Source organism: Protopterus annectens, chromosome 3.part0 (genome assembly GCF_019279795.1).
Source record: "Protopterus annectens isolate FY-2018-M chromosome 3.part0, PAN1.0, whole genome shotgun sequence".
NCBI lineage: Eukaryota > Metazoa > Chordata > Ceratodontiformes > Protopteridae > Protopterus > Protopterus annectens.
In genome coordinates this window covers 466,802,540-466,824,306 of record NC_056731.1, presented here as the reverse complement: position 1 = coordinate 466,824,306, position 21,767 = coordinate 466,802,540, and the positions used below count along the sequence as shown (strand labels likewise).

Genomic DNA, 21,767 nt, shown 5'->3' with positions numbered 1-21,767 from the left:
TTTTATGCTTTTCTTTTATATTCGTCTACTTATTTTCTACATTTTTCTGCATGTGCTCATATCTTTATTTAGTTTAATATTTGCAATAGTGTATGATAGATGCTAGTCTGTTCTGATACTGTACAATGTTTTTATCACGTCTAGCTTTGAGTAGTTTTCTTGTTGATATGTACCCTCTTCTGTACTATTCTAACAGTGACTCGTCTTCTTTTAATTGCTTTAATGTTTTCTCTAATTGATACTTCCTTGATGGCATTTTACTTCTCCCCTTCCTTTCCCTTACTGCCCTGTGTTTTTGCAGTGAGACTATCTGTTATTAATTTAGCTGTACAGTAATATATCTTATTTACTTCTGTTGCATGAATTCCTATGAACAGTCTTGAGTACTGTGTTCATTTGTTTTATCAAACTTCTAACATTTTGGGTCTTATTGACTTTCTGTAGTCTTTTTTCTTTGATTGATCTTAATATGTCTGTCCAGAGCAGAGGAGAGTCACTGTGCCAGGGGTAGCTGTGGTCCAAACAGACAAAGAAGTTGGAGGATCCTTTTGAGGAATATTTACAGATGATGCAATAGAAGGGTGGTTGGTCCTCAGACTTCATTCCATGTCCCCAGAGGAGACTTCAGGGGCCCTGCTGTTTCCCTTCATTGAACACCCAGAGTGGTGCACCCTTTTGTGGACATTTTTGAAAAACGCAAGTAATATAGCTTGAGAAATCATAAACACATTATCAACTGTATCATAGGAGGCTGCCTTGGTTTTCCAACATCCAAGAGAATGTTCAGTTATCTCTGTGCAGAGCTCAGCAAATGGGAAGCATATATTCACCACTTTTTCTCTGTAGTTGTTTAGCTGTTTGACTAGATGGCATATTTTCAAAAAGAGATATGGCAGGTGAAATGCAGTGTATGAACATGTTTCCTGGTGGCCCACTGAAAGATAAGAAACTAGAACCCAAGCTAAATGGTCAATGAAAAATAACATGCTAGTTAATGCAGGAGAAAACCAAATGTATATCCTTTAACCATATAAAAATCAAGACAGTTTACAGCATAAACAGCATTCATCAAGGAAGCTTTAATGCCTTCGCAAAGAATGGTGGTAAGTAGCAAATTTACTTTCTGTGAATGTTAACTCCATTTAAGTTCTTCAGCATGTAAAACTGCAGGATGTATTCCAAGATTCATTTGTCCCAGGAATAGTAAGATTATGACTGAGTTATTTTCCAGCCTTATAAGATCTAAACTTAAGTATGTTACCTCTTTTTCTGTAATCCTAATACTAAGCATTCTCAACAGACAGAATATATTGAAAATGTACAAAAGGAATTAAAGGCCTTGATGGTTTAAATTATGATGCAAAAACAGATCTTCTCATTAACATATCACAAACAAAGATAGTCTGCTTTGTTATCTCAGTTTGCAGGCACCTGTCAGGAAAAGAGAAAGATTAATCAGAACCTAAAAAAAAAAAAAAACTAACTCGTTCACACAGAGTACTCGGTCATTGTAAAATCTTACCCACAAATTCAGTACTAAACTGAACTGGGGCTGTAGAGAGACCAAATGGTAAAGCACAGAATTGAAAGTGTGCAGAATCCACTGAGAAGTGGAGGAATTTTCTGAAGAGTGGATGGACTGGGATGTGTAAGTAGGCATCCTTTATATCCAGGGATACTAAGAAGGCACGTGGAAGGATCAGGGGCAGAAGGATAAGGTAGAGAAAGCATCCAAAAAGAGGGAACTCGGAGGAAGCTGTTGAGGTGAGATAGATCCAGGATTGGCCTCCAGGGACCTTCCTTTCTAGGGACCAGGAAAATTCTTGAGTAAAACCCCTTTCCTTTCGCAAGTGAAGGGATTTCCTGAATTGTACCCTGAGTGAGAAGTTCCTGTAGGACTGGGGAGAAGAATGGTAGTTGGTCTCGGGTGCGGGGGGGGGGGGGTTGAGGAATGCCTTTGAGAGTAGGTCTGGCCTCCCAAGTTATGAAGTATCCCTGCTGTATGATAGAAAGGACCTAAGAGTCCAGGGTGACCTGCTTCCAAGTGGGGAGAGATAGCAAGAGGTGCATGCGGTCCTTTCTGATTTTAGCTGGCAATTTCCTAGCTGAGGTTCTCACAAAGGAGGTTTTTGGCAGGATAATTCCTTTGAAAACATGGGACTGGGGAGACAAAAATATGTCTCAGTTCCTTGTCTTTAGTTTGGGGGGCCTTAAAGAGGTCAACAGCAGCTGTACCAAATAAGTCTATATTGTCTAGAGGTGTGTCCAGGAGTTTAGATTTGATGTCATCAGGGAGGGGCTGCAGTGTAAGCCAAGAGTATCTCCCGATTACAGAACCAGAAGCGACAGCCCTGGATGAAGCTTCTATGACATCATAACTGCACTTAATGGAGTGTTTGGTTACTTGGGTGCAGGAATTCAAAAGAGTGGATATTTTGGCCTTCGCTGGGGAGTCAGGGAGTTCCCCCAATTGTTTGACAACATCTGCCATCAGAGCCAATGATTATTTGGCCATGTGTGTCTGGTAGTTGATGGCTCTTACTGCTAAGATGACAGAGGTGTATACTTTTTTCTCCAGATGCTCCATCAGTCTGCTCTCTTTATCTGAGGGCAGCAGAAAGGTGGAGGGAAGTAATTTAGAAATTTTATCAGCAGCCATAGTAATAACTGAAGGGTCTGCAGATGGGGCTTTGTACAGAAATTTAGCTTCATCAGGGACCCTACTGAATCTATCTGGGCATTTGGATGCAGGAGACTGAATTAGGAATTTTTTGAAACAGTCAGGAAAGCATGATGTATGGGGAGTACAGCAGAGGGCTAGTAGACTGCAGTTGGAGTAGTTCATATCTCTTTTGGGTCTCGGTGACCTGACTGCTGTCCCACTTGAAGAAATTTTGCATTTGTGTAATAGTCTCACTAAAGGTAAAGTCCTCTCCAGGGGAGTCTGTGCCATTGGACTCTTCCTCTGGGGAGGCATATCCCAGAGGGGAAGCAATTTGAGAAGAATAAGTGAGGGATTCATCATAGGTTCATAAGTAGGTACTAGGCTATTGGCCCTGGGGCCTATACAAGCCCAGCCAAAAAGGTACCCTGGCTTTTGCATCCCAAGAAAATTATTTTCCTGTGCCACTGTCGCGCAGAGCCACAGAGGTGATCCCCGGGTTGAATTTCCAATTTCCCATCCAGTCATCAAGATTTTTTCTTGAAGAGTGCTAATGAGGAACCTTGTTTGATATATCTAGGTAGTTTATTCCAGAGTATGGGAAGTCTGTGGGACAGGAATCTATCCCTCCGGCACGTTCTGTTTATTGTGGTGACAAAGTTTATGTCCCTAGAGCGTGTAGCTCGGAGGGATTGGGATTTCTTTAATTGGAGCATGTCCAACAGCACTGGGTTTGACATAGCTTTGTATGTTAGGCAGAGATCACCTCTGAGTAGGCGATATGCGATGGAGTAAAGCTGGAGTTTTTTGAGACTGTCTGCATAGGGCATCTGTTTGAGGCTGGTAATCCTCTTTGTGAGGTATTTATGCGGCCTTTCCAGCTGTAGATGTTTTGTGTGGTACATACCAAAAGGGGCGTTGTACTCTATAATGGGTCTAATGAGTGATGAGTAGAGGGGAACAATGACCTCTTTTTTTCTGGATGAGAAACCTTTTGAATCCTCTTCTCCAGAGTAGATGTCGGGGGCTGGTCCCTTGGTGGTAGAGGCTGAAGGGGCCTAGACTGGAGCCAGGGCCTGATGTAAGGCCAGGAAGGAGATCAGAAAGCCTTGGATGAAGGCTTGTCAATCCAGAGGCTGTTCAATGGCAGGGGTAGACGGAAGATGAGAAATATGTTTAGTCTTTTGTTTTCTCTTTTTATGTGACTCTGATGCCGAAGAATTGGAGATACGATGAAGGGTAGGAGGGCCAAATGGCACTCACAACATCAGCGGCTATATCTTCCGGCATGACAATCTGAGAGAACCCACTCAGTCCCTTGGAAATAATGAGCCTAGGTTCCCCCTCGATGACCAAATCGGACGCCTGCGAACCCCTCCATCATGTGACCTCAGGTGTTGTTCTGGCTTCCTCCGGGCTGTCTGACAAAGGAAGATCTGAGGACTCTGGGCCTTCACCAGCCTCAAGAGGTATGGCTGGAGTGGAGGACGGAGCAATTGGCTCAGTCCTAGTCTTTTTCGCCTTCTTGACAGGAGGCTCGTCCAAGGAACTCAACGTTGGATCCATGTGAGAAGCTAACCGTTTAAATCTCTGATTCTCTAGCTAGAGTTTCAGTGCTGCTAAGTGGCTTCTAAGGGTTTTGGGGATGAAGGCCTGACAAATACTACTGGTGGTGTGGTCATGTTCTTGGCCTAAGCAAAATAGGCAGAAGTCATGTGAATCCTTATGTGGAATTTGCCTTCCACACCTACACTTGCCCTTCCTATCAGACATAAACCCAAAGCAGTAGCAAGCAAATAATAAAAATCCCTGTGGAATACATATCTGAAGTCAGATGGTGCGAAATCACTTTTTCCAAAAGAGCGATGACCAGAGCTGGCAGTCACAGAGGTGGCAGAAAAGTTCTGAAGAAGGTGCGTACTGACGTCCACTTTATTTCTGACATCCATTTACAACCAATGTCCACAAAGAGAGATGTGGGATGTTGAGAGCACCCTAGCAGTAGCATTTAACTTTTGTATAATGGCCAGACGTGCAAGAGTTCACGAGAGGCAAACTCCCTGATGTTATGGATACAGCAGTATATGAATAGAAGGATATCTGTTACGGCAAATGCATAACTTTAAATTCTCCTAAAGTGTGTCCCCACTACCATTTCCTCTTATTCTCTGTACTGCTAGATGTCATCCAACTACTATCTCATGCCATTAAGACCTAAAGTTTGTGTTTTAGAAATGGAATTTCATTTAGAGGTTATAACCTTGCTAGCTGTAGTACCATCTGTGCTGCAGCTGGTAGATTATCCTAACATAAGTTAATGGATCATTGGAGGCAACTGTACCTAAGGTATGCAGTGGGCACCCATTCTTGTTCTTTTTTTGGATTGGCATACATGCTTATCTGTTGTGATACTGCATGAGTATAATCCATCTTATTATGTTCTTATGTCATGTGTGCTTGCAGTCATACATTAGCTCTGCATGGTGCTATTAGATGGCTACATTAACTTTGTGCTCTACTCTGATTAACGAATTCAAATATAATAAAGTAAATAAACTTATCCTGTCTGGGAGTAGAAATACTCCAGGTGCTCATTGTGTTCAGACAGCCTTCTGAAAATGTATTTTTATTCAAGAGTGCTCTGCAAGGCAAAATACAGAGTTTGTTTCTTAGTCCTGGATGTGAACTATGGTTAGCTTTAAGATAAGTCATCTTGTCCCAGTCAGAAATGCTGATCATTACAAAAGGTGTTAACATGAGATTCATTATATTGTCTGAAAATAAAAAAATGTTTATCATCCCAAAAAGTACTTACAGCTATGTTTGTATCGTTTACCTGTTGTGTCAGCAATTCTACCACCCATTCTGGAAGCAAGTATGTATCTGACTTCCTTTCTGAAGACTGTGTTACTTCATTGTATATTGAACTAGTATGTTAAGATTTTGGTCTTCAGTTTTCAGGGTAAACATTATATTTACAGTTGTATTTCTTGTTCCTTAAGCCATCATTATCCATCAGTAGTCGTATTGTCACTCATGACATTCCTGTGGGTGTCATCCCCAGGAAACTTTGGAATGACTTCAGAGAGCCTGGTTTGCCAGATTTTGATGTAAGTAAAGCACATTTATCTCACTGATCTTATCTTTCAAGACTGACCATTTACATGCTGATTTATGTCAGAGTTGCACAGTCTGTATTTCTGGTATAAAAATGTTGGAAGAACTTATCACAGTAAGTATTAAATAATTCTTTGATGGTGGACATGTTTGCTGATTTAATTCTTGAGTGTTACATGAACAGGCGACTGAGAAACCTATCTGCTATTTTTGATACTTGTTCTGGGGTAGTTGCCTAAGCTTTGCACCACTACCATCAGTTAACAGGTCAGAGACAGGGGCTGTGATGTTTGAATCTGTACCACTGTCTTAAATAATAATTAAAATGATTGGCTCTCAGCATGTGTGGGTGTTATGCACTGCTGCCTTGGACTGTAAGCATCACCAGCAGCAGTTAGGTAGCTTGCACGCTTACAGCTAAGTGCAAAGTTCTGTTCACTGTGTCTCCAGAGATTTCCCTACCTTCCTCTCTGCCCCCTGTCTTACTGTGCTGTCAGCAACTATGGCTTGGCCAAGCTATTGCACACACACACACACACACACACACACACACACACACACACACACACACACACACACACACACAGAGGTATGGTGGTTTATTGGTTTGGTCTGACACCTATTACTCTGCATTCATAAAATACTGTTACATTTCTGTAGCTGTGGCTAAACAATATTATTTTCTTCGAAAAGTCAGATGCAAACAGTTAAAATTTGCCATCTTTATGGAATTACCCTTATATGGGCGGCCACGGTGGTGCAGCGGTTAGCGTTGTTGCCTCACAGCAAGAGGTTATCTGGTTCGATTCTCGCCTGGGGTGCCTTCTGTGCGGAGTCTGCATGTCCTCCCTGTGGTCATGTGGGTTTCCTCCGGGTGCTCCGGTTTCCTCCCACATCCCAAAGACATGCAGTAGGTGGATTGGACACTCTAAACTGGCCCTAGGTGTGAGTGTGTGTGTGCCTTCTGTGGAAGGTTGAGAGCCGGGCTGGCAACTCGACACCGTAAAACTCCACTGCCAATCATGAGCGGACAGATGATCCGCTGTGGTGACCCCTAACCGGGAAAAGCCGAAAGAAGAAGAAGAAGATGGAATTACCCTTATATGTATTAATAAGCCCAAGCCTTTGAAATTTAGTAATTAAATTACTTAGAAACTAGGCAGTGCAGGTTAAAAAATAAATGTGGAAAGAAGTATACACTTGTACACCAGAAGTTAAAATAAAAAGTTTGAAACGAGTGGTGTTACTATAAAATCGCTATCAGCTGACTAGTACTTGCATTGTAAAAATGATGACTAATCTACCGACCTTTAGGAAGCAAATAATGCATAGACAGTCTGTAGATATGAGTTTTCTAATGCTTCAAACAGGCAATCATGTTTCTTAACTGTAGTTCACAGAACACTTCCAGAGAGAAGTGCAAACTCTGGCTAACCGAACAGAGCTCTGAATTTAGAAAAAAGAGCCCCACTAACTTGAAGTTCTAGAGCATTGTCCTGGATTGAGGCAACACTTGAGAAGGTATCTGTTACTTCAGTCTCAGATAAACCCCTCAACTGTCCCTATTTTTGAGGAATGTTCCTACTATCATCTTTATCAAAACACAAGCTTTTGACATTTAGTAATTTAGTACTTAAATTTAATTTAGTAAAGATGTTGGGTGAGATGGGGAAAAATGGCTCCTGAGGGTATCCATAGCTGTATGGAGAGAGAGGTGTATCCCAGATGACTTGAGAATAAGCATACTAGTACCAGCGTTCAAGAACAAAGTCCCAGAAACATTGGTAGAATTAGTGCAGACTGTGTAAAAGGACTCTAACTCAAGTAGAAACAGTGTTTTGTCTCACACAGGGCTTCCCAGTGGGAGTGGGGTTGCATCAGGGTTCAGCACTGTGCCCACTACTGTTAATACTGATGATGGACTACATTAACAAACAGGTTGGAGGGGACAGATCAACAAAGTTGCTGCATGCACATGATGGCATTACATGCAGACTGTGACCAAGAAGTTCAGCCAAAGGATATAGGAATTAAATGCAAAACTAAAGGCATGTGGGATGAAACTCAGCACAGATAAGATGATCATAATGGCCGCAAATGGGGGAAATCAGAAGAAGATGAGAACTGAGATAGAAGGGAAAATAGTATAGCAGGTTAACAGCTTCAAGTATCTGGAAGGGGTGATTGAGAAGGGAAGTCTGAATGAGTAAATCAAAGCTAGAATCAGAGGGGCAGCAACCAACTGGTACAGAGGGTCAGGGGTAGTGTATGAATGCAAAGAAGCTGAAAAGTAATGTGGACAGTGATGCAACCAGTACTACTGTACGGTACAGAAACCTGGGCAGTAAAGGCAGAGCAGTTGAAGCTAGAGATGAACTGCCTGAGACAGTTGGTAGGATGCACACTGCGAGACAGATGAAGAAATAAGGACATCTGAGCAGAAGCCAAAGAAGCTCCAATTGCAGACAAGGTCAAAGAAGACAGATTATGGTGGTTTGGACATGTGCAGAAAAGCAGAAAACTGATGACTATTTAGGACAGACATTAAGAAGGCAAGAGGAAACAAGGGCATCCAGCAAAGAGGTGGATGGGTTGTGTGAGAGAAGGCCTGTAACAGTCCTGCATGAGTGTCAAAGAAGGTAGGAGAATGGCATTGAGTAGAGAGAGATGGCGACAGTTGACACAACACCCCAACCCCATGTAAAAAATTGGAAAAAGGGGACTGACGATGACAATAATGATATACATACTTTCAGGCCTGGTTTAGGATGTTTGTATTTTGGACGTATGCCCCTATTTTCATGCTAGATTTACCCCTTTACACAATTTTCTGATTCCCCCTTATAAAATGCGAGATTTGAAGCTGTCTAGTACACAGAAAACCACACTAATGACCCACATACTAGTGGCAACAATAATTTAAAAAAAGAGGATATACAGCTTAAAACTCTCTTTCTGAAGAAAAAATAAATGACTTTATGTGGTAGTTTTGCGATACAGGTCATGAGTCTACAGATTTTGCATTTTTTGATAATGTGTTTATATTTTTGATCGTGTTTGTCATTCTGTGTTTTTAAATGTATTTCGTGGTAGAATCCCACATTCCTACTGGAATCGGGAAGAGTTGTGTGCTGTTTGGCATTCAGATTTTATGTTAAGTAGATGTCCAGATTTTTAGCTGGAGTTCCTGTTTTTAAGGGCCTTTGTTCTTGTTTTCAGTGTATGCAAGTTGAGAAGTATATTCAATCTTTTAGTCAAATCCCCATTTATTGCATAAGGTAAAGAAGTCTAAATCCTTTACTTCTATTTTGTGTCACATTTTAAAAATAAAAGCAAAACTGCCTAATTAACTAAAATGTTCCAACTCCAAGTAAGGTTTCATAGCTTTATAAAGGAAATAGGCATTGCTTGTGTGTGCATGTTTGTGAAACAGTTTTGCTGCTGCATTAAAAAATACTTTATATTTTGGTACACTTTGTATCTTTGTTGCATCTGTGTCAGAAAACAATTGAAAATTGTATACAGTTTCTCACATTCTACACATTTACCATATCTCTGCTAAAAATTTTCTCTACAAAAAAACACTTTTTATCTAGGTTTTCACACTAACACTGTGTTCTTTTTACCATTGACTTATTGCAGTGTTGCTTTAACTGAATGTCTGTCCTGGTGTAAACATTTTAAGCTAAGATAAAAAGTAACATTATTTTCTCTGAGGCAGAAGGCTTTGTTGCTTCTGACTTATGGGAGGACTTGGAAGTTATTCCTTTTAAGGTAAGGAAAATGTTTTTGTTCAGAAAGCTACCAGATTAAATTGCTCGTGTATTTTTGTGTTTTATTGCTTTGATTTATAAACTTAGAACTTACAATATACAGAGTGAACACTTCAACTAAAGAACTGGTTGCCATCAGGCACTAGTTGTTCAGTATTTATAAGACTTTCACAGACTCAGACTTTTTCCAGTGCTGCCATAATGCATTGCACTTCCCAGTCTCTACAGACTTCATTTGCCTACTGTACTGCTTACATTGATAGGTGATCCCAGGCTATTTGGAGTTTAATTCCAAAGTTTATTGGCAACTTAATTTTGCTTTCATCTACAGACTGTTGTTCTGCAGGTCAGATCCACCCCACTTTTTTTTTTTTTTTTTTTTTTATAACTGAGTTTGATTATTTTTTACAGCTTTAACTTGCAACATGTGATCTGATGTCTTTCATCCATTCCTTAACCAATGGGTCTCAGATCCGACCTCTGCCACTTCATTGGACTTTGGCTCCATAGCTTGATCTCCACCCCTACCCAAAATCCTCTCTTCTCCTGAATTACCCCAGATCTCGTTTGCTACTTCAGCATTTGGACGTTGTCACCGATAGCTCAGTTAGTTTATAGGATAGGTAAGTAAGTTTCTTTTTATCATGGTCATTTTTTTCTTCTCCTCCTTATTCTTTACTATATATAAAAGGTTTACTATTGAAATTGCGAACGGCACTTGGGCGACAGTCGGATAGTCGAACGTATAAGGTCGTAAACAAGGATGTCGAAGACAAAATAATCAATCTAGGAACGGTTTTAACATGGGTCGAGGTAGGTGTTCATTATTATTCCCTACTACAAACATCTTCCCTACCTCGACCCATGTTAAAACCGTTCCTAGATTGATTATTATGTCTTCGACATCCGTGTTTACGACCTTATACGCTCGACTATCCGACTGTTGCCCAAGTGCCGTTCGCACTTTCAATAGTAAACCTAAAAAAATGATTTAAAACTATATAGGTTATTTCCTTCTCTTCTAGTCGGCTCTTGTGCCCTTTGCCTTTCTTGCTACCTGTTAGGTACTTCTTCCACTTACCATTGTTGGCACTTCTTTATTTCTTACTGCTGTATACCTCTCTGTTATTGGTATTAACATTGTTGGTATTTCACTTTTTTCTACTTTTTTCCACTTTGATTTATATACATGCTGTGGTGTTAGTTTCTTGTTGTGGCATTGTATTAAAATGTCAGGTAAACTAAATGGCTTCCAATGGTGCTCTTTGTGTGGGCACAAAACCCCTCCCTCAGAAGCTCATTCTGAGTGAGTCTACTGCTTCAGGACAGGTTATCTTACTACCAGTTGCAATGTCTATGATGGATTTAACCACAGGGCTTTAGTAGAGAGCAAAATCAAACTAATCTTGAAAGGATTACTTCCCTCCACTTCTTCCTCTTAATCTGGAGCTCTCTCGTCATACAATAAATCTTCAAAGTCTACAAAGGGAGATGCAGCTGACAAAACTAAAGATTCAAGGAAGCATTCATCTTATTACTGTTCTCCTCCTTCAGGCTCAGCTCCGGCCTAGAAAACCACGAGAACATGGAATTCAACTACTACTTCGAATCTGACACCACTAAAACTGAAATCATCGAATCTAACTTTTCCTTCGGATCTGACTCAAACCATGTCAAAGTCTCTACATTCGTCCATCCGCCCTCAACCCCTTTTTCCCATTTTGCACATAGGGTCGAGTTGTCACTTCAACAGTGACAATCATCTCCAGCCAAGGTTTCCACCACTGGGTAGCTAGCCCTGCTGTCGTAGGTCTTCCTTACCACTCACTTGCACGCATGGCCAATTTGGAGTGTCCAGTCCACCTACTGCATGTCTTTGGAATGTGGGAGGAAACTGGAGCACCCAATGGAGACTCATGCAACCGCAGGGAGGACATGCAGACTCTGCACAGAAGACACCCAAGCCAAGAATTGAACCAGAGAACCTCTTGCTGTGAGACTATCTAAATTCTCTCTGGAACATGTTACTTCAAGGAAGCACTTACCATTCTTGCATGAGACACTTCAAAGGGGATCCCATCCACCCTTGCCCTTTTCATCTCTTAGGTTATCTAGGAGCCTAACAGATGTAGATGTGGACTGGATGATGAGAAAGTTTCCCAAAACCCAGATTCAGTTGGGAGTTCTCCTGATTCCATCTCCCATTGTACCTGTGAGCCTACCCCCAGTTCAGTCCCAGCTTTTCATTCCTACCCCAATCCATCCAGTGCTGAGAATTCTGAGCTTGTCTGTGTCTGATCTGAAAGCTTGGCCTTCAACTCCCAACAACTTCCCTGATATGGACAGCCTTGACTCTGAACCGGAAGGATTTTGAGCTGTAGTATTGGTGCTGGATCCAGGGGTTGGGTTCAACTCCATTGTTTTCAGAGCCATCATTTCCTCTTAGATCCTCAGTGCTGGACAGCTGAACTGTGATCTCTGTGTCAAGGCAGGATCTTGGGAAGATTGGGTTCCGTTCTGCATAGGTGACTTCGGCTCATGCCAGGTCGGGACTTGATTTCCTGATGGCCTTGGCCTTTGAGGTAGTGGAGGTAGCTTTTTTTCCACCTCTCTGGACAAGACATCCTTGACCCCCTCTGATTCACACCATCCTCAGCTGTCTATTGTGGGTCCTGAGTCTTTTCATCCTGCCCCATGAGGACAGCCACTCCAGTCAAGTGTGAGGAATCCTTATTCAGGACTCTGTTGGCACTTTGACTCCTTCTTGGAACTTCCCACTGGAGAACCTTCTCAGATGTGTATGTGTAAAAGGAGGACCCACAGGAGTCTTTAACCAAAGATACTGACTTGATGAAGGGTAGTGGTTCCCAGATCACCCCTTGAGGGAATCTCTTTCAGTGAAATCCTCGAACTTTTGAGACAGAAAGGTGGCTAGTCTTCTGATCCTCCTTCCCAGGAGGAGTCAGTATTTTGGAGCCAACTCGACTACATCCTGGGTAGTCCCCCAAGCAGATGAGATGGTGGACATCATCTCCTGCCAGGCTTGGAAGGATCCAGATGTCATGGAGCCTAGCCCGAAGAGGCCAGATAAATATGTTGTTGTACCAAAGGATAAGGCCCTTGGAGCAAGGGTCCCCCAATAGGTACTATGGTGGTAGCAGCAGCCATCAAGAAAGAACTCACTGAACAGAATTCTTCTGTCCATCCCCTGAACAGAGAGTCCAGAGTGCTGGACAGATTTGGGAAGCATGTCAGTGCTTTATGACCTTTGCCCTCGGGTCACTGAACTATTTGGCAAATGTTGCAAGATTTGAGAGTGAGTTATCAAGGAGTTTTCCAATACTCTGATTCCATGTCTGTGGAGGACAGTAAGATGGTGTCCTCACAAATAGCCACCCTCCAGTCTTTGTCGAATACCTCAATAAAGATAATTTCTCATGCCTCACAGGGGGCTTTGAGAGCAGCAGGTTCATGAATTGCTGTAAGAAAGCAAGCTTCTTTATGACTTTGTGGAGCCCTTCAAGACATCATTCATTAATGCTGTATTTGATGGATCCACTTTGTTTCACCCTAAGGTGAGAGTGAGCAGGATGGAAAGACATCAGCCATAGGAATAAGTTGTTCTACCCCTCAAAGGACTTTCTTCCTGAACCAGAGAGGAGGCAGAAAGATTTGTTTTCGAAAGATCCAGGGGTCTTCCCAGGACTCCTAAACTGACAGATGAACTGTAATGGAAGATGTCGCCCCTGTGGTACAGATGGCACGCAACATTAGGGCTTCAGATGTCCTTTTTCTGAGAAGATCTTTCAGCACCTCTGTACGGTTGCTTGACTGCTGCACTCCAGAGGCAGTCGGGGGCACTTATATCTGCACTCAGAAGTCTGGACAGCCATTACCAAAGATACTTGGGTGCGCAGAATAATATCCAGAGGTTATTATATATTGTTATTCCTTCTACTTGCCCAACAGGCCAAAATAATTTGACATTCCACCCAATCAGAGGAAAGCAGCAGTTATAGAAAAGCTGCTGAGAAGGGTCATCTAAGCAGTCCCCCCGAACTAACAAGGATGTGGAACTGCTCAAGATTCTTTAGTGCCAAACAAAACAGGGGGACCCCCCAGACCAATTTTGGATCTCAGCAGTCTAAATCAATTTGTAAGACACTTGAAGTTCCGGGTTGTTACGGTTCAGTCCACTCTGCCATAGTTGCGGAAGGATGATTGGATGTGCTCTATAGATCTCCAGAATGCATACTACTATATCAAGATACACAGGCACTCTATGAGATATCTACTCTTCTGGCTGGGAGCCAGTCATTATCACTTCAGAGCCCCATCCTTTAGTTCTTACCACAGAGCCCAGGGAGTGCTTGGCAGTGGTCACAGCTCACATGAGACTGCATAGATTCCTGTTGTTCCCTTGCCTAATGACTGGCTCCTTTCTGCTTCCACTAAACCACTGCTGATTGAGACCCTTGGATTATTCTCTTCATCTGTGTCTTCAACTGGGCATCACAGTGAACTACTCCAAATCTCCGCTCTCCCCTACTCAAACCCTAGAATTCACTGGTGCTTGTCTGGATACTGTGACACAGATTGCAGGCTTACCACAGACAAGATTAAGCAATCTGCGGAATCAAGCATTACACATTCTGTCTCTTCCTTCCCTTCCAGCCAGAATGGTATTACAGCTTCTTGGAATAATGGCAGCTTCAATTGTTTTTGGTACCTTTAGCAAGATTTTACATGAGAGTATTGCAATGGACCATTGCAGTAGAATGCTCAATAGGCCATCACCCTCTGACTGCTCCTATTCAAATTACAAATATTTGCAAATATCACAAAGCCTGGTGGATTCATGCAGAGGTTTTCCTGGGCTGCCCTTTTATTCTTCCTGCGCCTAAGGCCACAGTGACAAAGGATGCCTCCCAACTAGGGTGGGGAGGGAATTATTTGGGAAGGACGTTCCAAGGCATGTGGTTTCAGTTAGAGGTCAGTCTTCACATCCATATCCTAGAAATGAGAGCAGTCCTATTGGCATTGCAGGTGTTTAGATGTTCTGTCTTTATGGATGGTGGCTTTTCAGACAGACCACATTTTGGTGGTCTGGTACATCAACAAACTGGGGAACCTAGTCCTATCCCCTATGTTAAGAGGCAGTGAGAGTGTGGTAATGGGTGATCTCTTCCGGCCTCTTTCTATTGGCAATGCATATTCTGGTGAAGTCCAAAGTGCTAGCAGACTAATTGAGCAAATCCATTTTACTTCCTCACTAGTGGTCTCTCAATCAGTTTCTGCCAGAAAGATTTATAAGGACAAATGAAAAGGTTTTCTATCTGGGCCCTCCAGAGACAATTAGACCCCTTTTTAGCACTATCATCCCAGGTGATCTTGACATCTTTGCTTCTATTGTCAGTAGTAGTAGTTACTTGACAGTTACGGTCCAACTTGCTGCCATTTCTATTTTTCACTTGGGTGAAACTATTCCTCTTTGGTCTCTCTGAGGTTATGCAAGGCATTTCTTAAAGGAACCTTTTAACTTCAAGCTCTCATTAAGGACCCCACTCTCCATGGGATTTAACAGTACTACTTCAAACGTTTACCCAGCCTCCCTTTGAGCCTTCAGCCAAGGTAGACTTAAGAATTTAGTTCTTGTAATGGAAAACTATTTTCCTGGTCGCCATTACATCGGCTAGGTGAGTATCAGAACTGCAGTCACTTTCTTCCCAGCTGCATATCTGATTTTTCATAGGTAACCTGAGCCAGATGGCTCACTGATTGCATTTCTTTTGATTATAAGAATAAAAGCTTTACATTATCCAAATCATTGAAGGCTCATTCCACCAGATCTATCACATCAACTGCCTTTTAGTCCAGAGCTTCTATAGATGACATTTATGCAGCTGTCGCATGTTCCAGTTTTCATACCTTTTATAGCTCATTACAAATTGGACATCCTGTCTAGGAACAGGGCAACATTTCGCTCTGCTGTACTGTGAAATATCCTTCCTTGAGGACTACCCAGGGTTACTCTAGCTGGGGATGTTGTCCCATTGGTTGATCAACGGACGAAAAAGACAACATCCGATTTAAGTTGGGTACTCTCCATAACTATGCATCTGTGTTGTCTGTTTTCGTCCTTTCTCAACCTCCAGCCCCCTTCCTATTTTGTCAGTTCCTCTCATGTGAGCTGCTAGTATGTCCTGAGGGATATTTCCTGTTAGCTTTGCTACATAAATTCATAGGTGGTTACTAGGCTATTGACTTAAAGGTTTTTATGAGCCTAGCCATGTGTACCCAATATAAAGGAGCATGCCAAAACTCGAGATCTTAGTTAGCAAAGACTGCCAATATCTAGGAGGGTTATAAGTGAAATCCCTGGCAGGAATTTATGGTTTCCCATCCAGTCATCTATGCTATGCTTAAACAGGGTCACAGAGGGCCTCTGTTCGATGTGAATTGGTAGCCTATTCCAGAGGAGTGGCAACCTCTGAGAGACATGTCTGCCTGGCCATCAGGTTTTATTTATGTTGCAGGCCAGGTTAAGGTTCCTGGAGCAGGTGACCCATGTCCCATTTGACTTGCAGATGAGCAGCATTTCCATTCGGTTTGGATCCAAGATTGCTCTGTAGGCCAGGCCCAAGTGTATACTACTGAGTCTAGTGACAGTGACTTCAGTCTGTGAATGGATGGCATGTGCTGGAGACCCCAAATTTTCTTGGTTAGAAATCCCTAAGGTCTGTCAAGTTGCTGCAGGTGCCTGGTAATATACATACCAAAAGGGAGCATTGTACTCCATTATTGGCCTGATGAGGGTCAAGTACAGGGGAGTTACGACCTCTTTCGATCTTGAGACAGTGCCTTTGCTAGTGAGGTGTGCAATGTAGAAATGCTTTCCTTACCACAGTAGACATATAATGGACAAAGTTTAGGCTACAGTCAACTTGCGTTCCCATGTCTGTCGCTACTGAGTTGTTACTTAGGGTATTATTATTTATATGATAGTCTGCAAGGATATTCTTTTTACTGAAGGGGATAGTAATGCATTTTTTAGCATTGAGCTGGAGTCCATGGCTTTGGCACCAATCACTGGTTTGTGTAAGTCCCTCGTGAAGTATATTGACATTGTTTGAGGATTTAATGACTGCACCTAATTTGCAGTCATCAGCAAACTTGGTCACCCACAGCCCCTCTGTTTTGACCTGAACGTCTGAGAAGTATATTCCAAGCAAAAGGGGACCCAGCACTGACCCCGTTGGAACCCCACTAGTGACAGGTCTTCTGGTTTAGGCAAAGTCCCCAACTTTGACTGTGTGATCTGTCAGTGAGACAGTTAGCAACCCACATGACAACATAAGGGTTGATATTCAACTGGGAGAGTTTATTAATGATGTCCGAATGTGAGATTGTGTCGAAGGCCGTAGTTAAGTCAAGGTAGGCTGTATGTACAGATTTACCTTTGTCTAGGGCTCTGGTGAGATTTTCAATGAAAAAACAAACTGTGTCTGATTAAGGGTTTGGAGATAACCTGTATCCTTATTTATAAGGTCCATGATGACTTGTTCCATGGCCTTAAAGATGAGACTGCTTAAGCTTATGGGTATGTAGTTCCCAGGGTCTGTTGCTGTACCCCCTTTATGAAGGGGGATGACAGCTGCTGTTTTCCATTCAGCAGGGACAATGCCTGCGCTCAGGCTGCAGTTGAAAAGAGTACCTAATGGAGTTTCTAAGTCATGGTTTAGACCATTTAAAACACAACTTGAGATGCTATCTGGTCCCACAGAGGCTGTGTTTTTGGCCTTGGAGAGAGCATTAATCACTTGCTCTTTGGAGATGCAAGGTGAGGGAGATTTAGAAGGAATGCTTTATGTAATGTTTGGAGGGGACAAGGGGGTGAATTATTCACCAAACCTATCTGCTAATAGGTTAGATATTTTCACAGGATCAGTTTGTTTGATGCCATCCACAGCTAGTTCAGCACATGTCTGGATCCAACCTTTTAGGTTACAGATATAGCTGAAGAATGTCTTATGGTTATCCTTGGCTATGGTTGCCAATTTTTTTTCGAAATTGCCTTTAGAGGATTCTGGCAAGTTGTCTTATTTGTTTTGCTCAGGCAGAGGAGAGTGTTCTTCCAGTGCTGAGACCTGTCTTTTTTTATTCTTAGAGAACACCTTCTTCCTCTTGTGGTGCAACTTATCAATGTTAGATATCCACCAGGGAGGGTTGTTTTCTCTTGAGGATCTTGTTTTGATCCTATTGGGTACAGCAGTGTCAATACATTTGTATAAGTGATTTATACAGGGCATTTGTGTATACCTTAGTATAGTTGTCAGTGCCACCTGTGGGAACAGGAGCTTGGAAATAATTTATGCGTTCCCTTAGGAGAAATCAGGCTAAAAATTTCACCAAAGCTAATTATACCCTCCTAAGAGGGGTTCAAGTGTTATAGCTACTTCAAATGTGACTGCTTTTTGATCAGATTTAATGACTGAGGGTCCTGTAATTGTGGTGGTGTAATGGTCACCCATGTTGGTGAGGACCAGGTTAGAATATATGAACCCCTTGTGGGGTTGCATACTATTTGTTCCAGGGCATAAGTGTTAACAAAGTCCAGGAATCTTTGTGCAAGGATGTTAGTACTCGTATAAGTTTCCCAGTCAATGGAGGGATAGTTGTATTTGCCCATGACTTGAGTGTTTGGTTGTAATTTGATTGACTCAAGTAGGTCCAAATAAGCAGTGTCGCTATCATAGTTCATTGAAGGGAACATATAACTTGAAGGGGGAGTCCTGCCCACAGTTAGTTGAACTTGTAGTAACTCCGTGGAGTTTTCCTGTCTAACCAGTCTAAATGTGTATTTAGCTTTGATGAAGATAGATCATCCTCCTCCTCCCCTGGTTCTCACACGTTCATTTTGCGGTCTGAAAGTGTGGAAGGCATTGTAGTCTCGCAAGGCCGAGGTACTTTCTGCGGCCCTGAACCAAGTTTCTGTGACTACACAGATGTCAACATCCTCCACAGAGAGGGGTGCTTCCAGAGAATGCAGTTTCTGATTTAAACTCCTAGTGTTTAGTGGCATAACCTTTAATTTATTTGTGAGTGATATTTTCATGTCAGAAATTTTGTTCTTGAGACCTTATCTAAAAAGGCACTATGGGATAGACAAGTGTCTTAGCCAGTAACCGAAAGCCTAGAGGTGACAGGTGAAGACCATCTCTAGCAAAGCAGCGTGGTCTGTCAGCCATGTCATCCCAGGCTGACAGGAGCTTGATTCCCTTGGAATGATACCAGAAACTAAGCCAATTGTTGAAGTCAATCATTTTTGGTTTACATTGTGGTCTCATAGGTGAGAGTAGACTCCTGCTCACTGCTAGGGACATACCTGCCTAGGACACACATTCAGAGAGCTTAATCATGTCTCTCTTCATATATTCCAGTGATATACGCCTCAGGTCATTCACACCAACATGAACTATGATGGAGTCATAACAGTACTTTTGTTGAGAGACTTGAGTGCATGTGTAATCTGACGGATCCTGAAACCAGATAGCTGACTGCAACCATCTCCTTGTCCAGCCTGATGAGGGGGACGTGTGCGTCTCACAATGGAGTCACCTATGATTAAAAAAATTGGTTTAGATGTGCTTTGCCTTAGAGGCTTATTTGGTGAGACGCTGATGCTTGTGTTTTTATGTATATTGAGTGCTGTAGGTGCTGTATAAGATGCAGTATGTTTGTGTTTGGAAGGTTTCTGGTGAATACCTCCACGTATGATGGTTTGTGTTGAGTGCATGGTTTGCAAAGGAGGTATAGTATGTGAGCTGACAACCTGTTCAGTGTTACTGTTCTGTCTACAAGAGAGCAAGGATTCCATATTCTTAGTATAGATGCATCTCGCACAAATTGCAGTTGGGTGATTTAGGAGTAGAGGGTTGTCTGTACATGAGGCATTTGCTACACTGCCTCAGGATAACAATGTCAATCAGGCTGGTAGCAGAAGTGGAGGTAAACTGACTATCCATAATGCTAGGTTAAATCCTGTTTTGACAGTGGGGAGAGAAAAGTGTGTGTGTGCCATAACTGGGTGCTCTAAGTGGGGTCTGTACTAATGGTATACTCTACAAAGGGTCTGTCCTAGAGGGGGTTCCCTAAGTGGTATGAGACTATTATAGATTTGATGGTTTAGGGACTACTTAAGGGGCAAAGGCGCAGCTGAGGTGCTCTCTGAGCAGCTAAGTGCAATTTAAGGACTTCTTTGCCAGATCATGGGCAGCTACTACAGGAATATTTGTCTACTGAAGTTTTTGCGTTTATAGCCACCAGTGGTTACCTCCTCTGCCTGGTAGTTCTACGCACAAACGGATGAATACAGTAGAGCAGTGGCTGGTTGCCTAACTCTGTGGTGCTATGTTAAAACAAGTGTAAATCTGCGCAAATGCAGGGCTTATGTAGCAACAGTGAGCACACTGAATTAAACAGTTTAACCAGTAAAAAAGCTCAAAACTGAGTCCCGTGTCAGCAACCTTCAATCAGCTAAGAGTCCTAAGTGCAATCTCTCCAACAAAAGATATTCTGGTTTAGCACTCAATTTAAGAAACAGAACCAGTTTCAGCAGGTCCGAATCTAGTCTATGCTATACAGTCAAAAAGTACACAAATCAGCAAGAACAGTTTTAAAAAAATCAGCAGTATAACAAAAATATAGTTTAAAAGTGCAAAATACTGCATAAAATTGTACTTATGATTAGCAGAATGCAACAGATTCCTTAGATTGCACACATGAATACAGCAGATAAGTCGCTGGTCACCTGACTCTGAGCTGTATTAAAACAGTGAGCAAACTGAATTAAACAATTTAACCAATAAAAAAGCTCAAAACTGATCCCTGCCAGCAACCTTCAATCAGATGAGTCCTAACTGCACACTACACTGTCCTGCCACAAGGGTGCAGAGAGACCCTCTGCAACAAAAGATAGCCTGGTTTAGTGTTCCAGTATTCTTCTTCTCCTCCTTTCTGCAGTAGCTGATATGTAACTTAGTTTAGAAAATGCTGACAGCTGGGTATCCTTTTGGTATAAATTGGTAGGCTGACTATAGAGTGAACTTGATCTGACATAATTCAGGTGAAGAGAGGATTATGTGTAAGAGGAGAAACATGAGCTATGGAGCCAAGGTCTGATCTGAGACCCATTGAAGAACAACAAAAAACAGACAACACAGATGAATAGTTATGGTGAGTACATAACTTTAATTTCATAAATCTTCCCTTTTTTGGTGTTTTTCCATTGTTACTCCAGTCAATTGAGGTGTTTATTATTATCCTTTTGTGCTCCCTGTTAGGTAGCTATTGCTTTTTGGCATGTTTAAGTTATCTGCAGTTGTTAGAATTAGTAGTTTGACTTGACTACCTGTGTGCTTCCCATTGGCTTGACTTTGTGTTGCTGTTCTTCCCTTTGGCTTCCCTTGTCATCAGTGTTCCCTGCGAGGTATTGTCTGCTGGATTCTTCTGTGGAGAAAGAAAATGCTTGTGGGTTCACAGTTGTGAAGTGTAGCACAAAATCCTCTCTCCTGGTCAAACACACCTTGTGTGTGATTTGGTTGTGGATGGAACACTTAGAATTTCAGTGTGACATCTGAAAGAAGATTTGGGTGTAGGACCCTTCAAGAGAACAGGAACAAAATTGATCCTTCAGGGTTTTGCATGACAGATCCCAAGGTTCAAAAGAGGGAGGAGAGGAAGTTGGAGGAGTTTGGGATGTCTGAAGATACAGTCAGATCTTTCTCCTCTTTTTCAAAAGTATCCTGTACCATGGTGTCCTTCTTTGAGACCAAGCAGTGCTTAGTATTGGTTCTGCACAATCTTTGAAATTGAGATTTGTGGGGAGCGGACTCTGTGATGCAGAAACTCTTCCCAAGAAAAAGAGTTATCCAGATTCAAAGGGTACAGACCATTCGGATCTCTTTTTTTGTTCAATCCTCTTTTTTTTTATGTCCGATCCTCTAGGTCTCTCTATATTCCTTCTATAGCTATCAGTTTGATTATAGAAAATGATGGCTGTTGTCAAGGTTGAGATTGAGATGGATGCCTTCTGTTCTGTCTCAGTTTTAGTTGTGGCAAATTAAGGTCCTTTCCCCTTAATATTACTGATCTGAAGTAGTTTACTTCATTTGGTCTTCAACCTGTGGGATACCGGATTGGATCTGAGACGGCAA

The 21,767-nt window shown here is 42.1% G+C and overlaps 1 protein-coding gene across 5 annotated transcripts in view; it reads left to right on the top strand.

The window, feature by feature from the left end:
• HUS1 (HUS1 checkpoint clamp component) overlaps positions 1–21,767 on the top strand; it is a 977,322-nt gene that overhangs the window by 443,165 nt on the left and 512,390 nt on the right. For 4 of the 5 annotated variants that reach the window (XM_044064892.1, XM_044064888.1, XM_044064891.1 and 1 more), the window contains one exon: positions 5,665–5,772. The exons of the other annotated variant lie outside the window; for it this stretch is intronic. In XM_044064892.1, the coding sequence (XP_043920827.1) occupies positions 5,665–5,772 (108 nt within the window). The remainder of the gene's footprint in view (positions 1–5,664; positions 5,773–21,767) is intronic. 5 annotated transcript variants of the gene reach the window in all.